The sequence below is a fragment of the Chanos chanos genome, chromosome 2 (assembly GCF_902362185.1).
Source record: "Chanos chanos chromosome 2, fChaCha1.1, whole genome shotgun sequence".
NCBI lineage: Eukaryota > Metazoa > Chordata > Actinopteri > Gonorynchiformes > Chanidae > Chanos > Chanos chanos.
In genome coordinates this window covers 54,449,136-54,454,915 of record NC_044496.1, presented here as the reverse complement: position 1 = coordinate 54,454,915, position 5,780 = coordinate 54,449,136, and the positions used below count along the sequence as shown (strand labels likewise).

Here is a 5,780-nt window from a genome sequence, read left to right as displayed (position 1 = left end):
TATGTTTTCATGTGAGTTTCTGTGTGTGTGTGTGTGTGTGTATGTGAGCGTTAGGAAGAGCAATAAGCTACTGGGAGCAAAATTGAAGGGTTATCCATCTGTTTTTATCTGTAAGGGAATCACTGTTGCAGTCAGTGCATAGCTTTGATCGTGTTACTGAATCGGCTAAAACACAGGCGTTGCAAACCATCATCTCATTAAAACCCATTACCGCTGTTTCTGAATGCACCTGAATAGCTCAGATCTGCATTTAACCATATTTGAGATGCACAATGAGTTTAAACCTTGATAGGAAATACTACTGTGCCTATGAACGCATTCATAAGTTCAGATGTCACATCACCATAAAGCTATATAGGTTCCTTATATAGCTTTGTGATGGACGGCCCTTTTAAATATGGATATTATACTGTACTGGCTGTTTGCATTTTTGTGTAGAGAAAATAGCACATACCTGAATGAACTGTATTTGATTTCTGAAGAGCAGAACCTTTTTTCCGTTTACAAATAATTTCATATGTGGATTCACTGTGATCCCTACATAGCTGCTCTACATTTTGTCATCAGTGATAATCCACACGATGTCAGCTCTCCCTCAAGAATCTATCAGGCTTTCCTCTGCTCAGCGCCTGAGGGGGCTTTCTCTTTGCCTCTCACTCAGAAGATCAGGCCTGAAACTTTCGGATAAGCTCCCTTTGAGAGTTTCTAGGGGGGTGGGGGGTTGGGAGGAGGGGGGGGGGGGGGGGGTGAGGAGTAGCAGTATTCAAATCCGACAGGAATTCTGATAACTTTTTCTTTCTTTTTTTTTAAATGCATTCGACTTCAACTGTTCTGGATTTTCTTTTCTTCCTGATATTCTTTTTTTTTTTTTTTTATTGTGGGACCCTGATCCTTCTCAATAAAGCTTGTACGCCTGAGGTCTTTGTAGATAGGCTCTCTAAGCCAGTCCTCTACTGCAGATGAACATGCAGCCTCAGGGTTAGACCCTTCCACAGCAGGACTCCTTACCCAACCTATCTTTAGATGACTCAGGGGGGAGAAACTTCTGGAAAGGTTAAGTAGGCATAATGTGAAGAAGAAAAAGAGGAGAGAAATAGCATTGATGGGTAGGAGGAGGGAAAAGCACAGAAAGAGAGAGAGAGAGAGAGAGAGAGAAAAAAGCGGTAAAGAAATGGTAGCAAAATTGGGTGAAAAACAAAATGTACTCACCCACCATCGAAATATGGCAGTATATCGTTTTTATTACAGAATGAATTTCAAAGACATGTAAGCACGACATTGACAGTAAGGGACAATATGGCACAAAAAATAAGGAACTACAGAACTACAGATAAAAAGCTATGTGAGCATTAGTAACATTTCTGATGTATGTGGAATGACACGGGAAAACAGAGGTCTGAGTGGTCATTGTGTAACGACAGTCAGTAAAGAAAGAACATTAAAATACATGGACATAGGAAATTACATAAGAATCTGCTTTGTAAACAGTCACTGCTGGTGTTGCTACGGTAACGAAATTCTACATGGTATACTGGTTCTCACTTTAACCATAGCTGCAACTGCTCCGTCTACACGAAGAAGAAGGAAGATGAATGGTAGCAATGGAATGAATTTTAGGCCAGGAGGAGAGAGAAACAGGCCAAAAAAAAAGAAAAAGAAAAAAAGAAAAAACAACTCCACTGCAGGCCTTGTTCTTACAAGTTTAACGTCATTTTGAATGTTATCTTATGCTATGGAGCTTGGCACAGCAGGAGAAAGACAGACCATGATTATGTAGGTTGTACAGCAGATCTCAAATCATAGTGCAGTTGGTTTTATTAGCATATTTCAAATGACACAATGAGATAAGCTTTTGTGGTGTATGAGCTTTTGATCCTATCGTTTATGACTATTTTTAATTGAACAAATCAGATGTGTGTGTTACGTTTTTCGGGGGGTTGCTTTATTGTTTATGAGACAGTTTGGAGATGTGTCAAACACTCTATGTGCATGACCTCTGGTGGGGTATTTTTTTTTCCACTTTTTAATATTTTCCCTTTATTTCGTTCTCCTGTTCCCCTTACACTGAACATCTCTTTCTCTTCCTCGCTCTCTCTCTCTCTTTCACTCTCTCTTTTAGAAGGCGTGCTCCCCGACGTAGATTGACAAACGTAAAGCAGAACTGCTCTGGTAGCTGATAAGAGGGTTGACAGAAACCATTTCCAAGTCGAGCACGTACTCTTTGGGTCCCGTGACGGCACGTGCAAGGACCAACATAGCACTGACGTTGTTGATTTGCTGAAAGGGACAAAAACCAGTGAAATTGAAATATTAATTCCCATAATAGTTAACCATCTTGAGGCTGATATAAGCTATCGCATACTAAACATTTTGCTAGTTGAATAATACATGTGTATCTTTTAAAATCGTTTTTAGCTGCACCATATGTTTGAGCGCTATTTGCATTGCCTGATGAGAGCCGATGAAACAGTCGCTTGTAGGAAAAAATCGTTTAACATACGAGTGTAGCAGGGATAGAAAAGAAACTCCCTTATTCTCTACTGAACTGACAGTTACCGTCAAAGAAACGAAAATTGCAACAATGAAATGCATCTGTTTACACGAGGCAGGAATTGGTTTAACAATTCCGTCTCAGTCCATTGAACACTCTTTTTGTTCCTCTTAAATAGAAAATATTTTTTGATAACTTCATTTTCAGAACTTAACAAAAAAAAAGAGTCCGTCTGGTTAGTTCAAGTGGAACACTCAAAAACAGCACTCGAACACACACACACACACAAAACAAAGAGAAGAAAAGAAAATTGCCCCCAAGTCCAACCAACACTTCACCATACATATATTTCATATTTTACACAGTAGATTAATATTAATATTAATATTATTTTTTTATTCTTGTACCCTGATGTAGAAGTCCCCGTTGTCGTCTCCTGAACGGATCCGGAAAGTGTTGTAAGCCCCGGGGTAGATGCTCGTGGCCTGGATTTGGAAGATGTCGGAAGGTACGGACCGCTCAGACGTTATGCTCATGTAGCGATGGACGATCGAGAAGGGCAAATCACGGCAAGCAGGTTTAGTGACGGGGCACACGCAGCGACTACCGGGGGAGGTCAGGGAATCACATGAACTTAGTTCTATTGCATCCATTTACACAAGAAAGAACATACAGGCATTGGGATAAAATGAAATGGATCTAAACATAACTGAACTTAAATAAGCTGAAATGAACCGAGTGTTCATCGTTTTGTTTTGCGACAGCTGTTGTGACTTTCATTCAAAAAACTAAAGCGTGAAGTCTAAAACTTGAATAGCTCTGACAGTCAACTTGTGCATCCAGTCATGACCGAAGAAAAATCAGTATCGCTAACAAACGTGCTAACGTTTTGATCAACTCAGAGCTGTAGTGTCAATATTAACCACTAGAGTGTGTTCTTTCACAAATAATGTGCCACAATTTACCGTTATCTGAACTCAAAAGGCATACCGGGTGGATTGATTTTGGATAGGCTTAAAACCTTTTCATAAACTTTAGCATGCCTGACCGCCTGTTCCCCATTTCAAATTTGTTGAATAACGTTGATTACACTGAAACACGCTAAACAGTCCAGACTGAGAAGCTGGACCGAAACATGGAAAAACAATCAGAGTAATCAGAGAAATAATGTCAATTATGCTCGGTGTGCCATAAAGAAAGACTGAGGTATTTGCATGAAAAGCATAGTTTGTATAATAGGAAAAACATGTTAGTAATTTCAATCTTGTATATGTATGCATGCGTGTGACCCTGATTGTTTGTGTTTGCAAACATCTGCGCAGTGTTTGAAGTGTGGTTTACTCACCTGTCAGACACTTGCATGTAGGGGTCTTTGCAACGGTTTGTGTCAACACACTGATAGCCACCATGAATGTTCACACACGTTTGACCATCTGTGCACCTGTGTGTCCCTGTCTCGCATTCGTTAATATCTACAAGTGAAAATAAGGATGGACGGATAACTAAAACAGAGGAGTTTGAAAGCAGAGGCGGGAAAAAGATGGATTAAATATGAAAAAAGGAACGTGAAAAAGAAACGACCGTGCAGGTCCGCGTCTTTTTACGGTGGGGAAAAATCGATCGGAATGATGGAACGTGTGACGCAAGGGACGAGGTGAGAAGCCAACCTTGGCACAGACGAGTTCCCAGAAGCTGGTAACCCTCTGGGCAAACACACGTGAACTTCCCCGGTTCATTTATACACTGGTACTGGCAGAGGTAACTGGAATAGCTGCACTCATCTATGTCTGCGGGGAGAAAGAGAGAGAGAGAGAGTGTGTGAGAGAAAAAAAAGTGTGGTGGGGGGGTGAGAAAATTAAGTCAAACGTTGCAATTGCCATCTGTATACTTCTCAGAGGAGTTTTACTTGCTGGTCAGTGGACAGACTCAGGCCCAGCATCTGTGGGGGACAACCAGGGGGAGGTGGCTTGTCCACGCCGGCCCCCTGACCAGACGTATCTGTCCCTCTTACCGTTACACGTGAACCCGTCGGGACCCAGTTCATAGCCCTGCTCACAACGGCACAGGAACGTGCCATATGTGTTATAACATCTCTGCTGACAGGGGGCGCCCATGTCACACTCGTCCACATCTGCAAGACAGGGAGAGACAGCGACGTGGTTGGCGCGGACGCGTGACATGCAGCGCATCCCTCATTCGCCGTGATAATAGCAGCCCACACACATTCTTCACGGAGGACCACAGCAGGAACATGCAAATTCTAGAAGATTTACTGAACAGATTCTAGAAGATAAATTGACAATGTGTAGGTTGGTTCTCACACCCAATGAAGTGTTGCAAAACACTTCTCCATTTCTCCATTTGCCTCAAACGGAAAATGCCAGTGTGATTGTGGAATCCCAGTGAAAAAAACAAAACAAAACAAAAAACACATTCTCTTTCTTTTACAGTAATCCCTCAGCTATGCAATTCCGGTTTCTTTAGAAGTTCATTTTTGAGGGAGTAGTGGATGTCCTGTGAGGTAGTTTGTTCGTGGGTGTGGTTTGACCTATGACTCATAGAGCAGATCAGCGTGTGTGGGTGTTTTCACGTGGGTAGGCTCACCAATGCAGGAGCGGTTGTTGGAGGCAATTTGGAAACCGGCCTCACACTGGCAGGAAAAGGAACCAGGGACGTTAACGCATCGATGCTGGCAGTATCTGTATCGACACTCATCGATGTCTGAGGGCAAAACAAGACAAGACAGAAAAATGAAGTCCCGCATTTATGTGTATCCCTCGTACTAATAAAAAAATAGATAAATAAATAAATTTACATAAATAAACTTGAACAGACATACAAGCTGACCTTAAATGACTATCAAAGTAAATATTTTTTTCATTGATTTTCTTCTCAGTGCTGGAGATGGCATTAACAAGTTGAAAAGCACTATGTTACAGAAATGAAAAGTTTAAAAGATACTATGTTACTATGTGAAATGAAAGGTTTTAAAGGTACTGTGTTACTGAAATGAAAGGTTTAAAAGATACTGTGTTACTGAAATGAAAGGTTTAAAAGATACTTTGTTACTGAAATGAAAGGTTTAAAAGATACTGTGTTACTGAAATGAAAGGTTTAAAAGATACTGTGTATGAACTTATATGACTGAACTTTGCTAGTGAGAAGCTGTAAAAGACTAACAGCAATGGTTTCCCTTTCGTCATATTGGTCTACACAGGGAGAACAGATGAAAATTAGCATTATATCTAAATCTGACACTCTTACATAAACGCCTCCACATAAATGTTGA

The 5,780-nt window shown here is 40.9% G+C and overlaps 1 protein-coding gene across 2 annotated transcripts in view; it reads right to left on the bottom strand.

The window, feature by feature from the left end:
• Positions 1-1,797: 1,797 nt before the first annotated feature.
• Positions 1,798-5,780, bottom strand: part of efemp2a (EGF containing fibulin extracellular matrix protein 2a) — an 11,569-nt gene continuing 7,586 nt past the window's right edge. For both annotated transcript variants that reach the window (XM_030765658.1, XM_030765660.1), the window contains 6 exons: positions 5,096-5,212; positions 4,503-4,622; positions 4,159-4,278; positions 3,837-3,963; positions 2,899-3,094; positions 1,798-2,277 (listed from right to left, as the gene is read on the bottom strand). In XM_030765658.1, the coding sequence (XP_030621518.1) occupies positions 2,116-2,277; positions 2,899-3,094; positions 3,837-3,963; positions 4,159-4,278; positions 4,503-4,622; positions 5,096-5,212 (842 nt within the window). In that variant the 3' untranslated portion in view covers positions 1,798-2,115. The remainder of the gene's footprint in view (positions 2,278-2,898; positions 3,095-3,836; positions 3,964-4,158; positions 4,279-4,502; positions 4,623-5,095; positions 5,213-5,780) is intronic.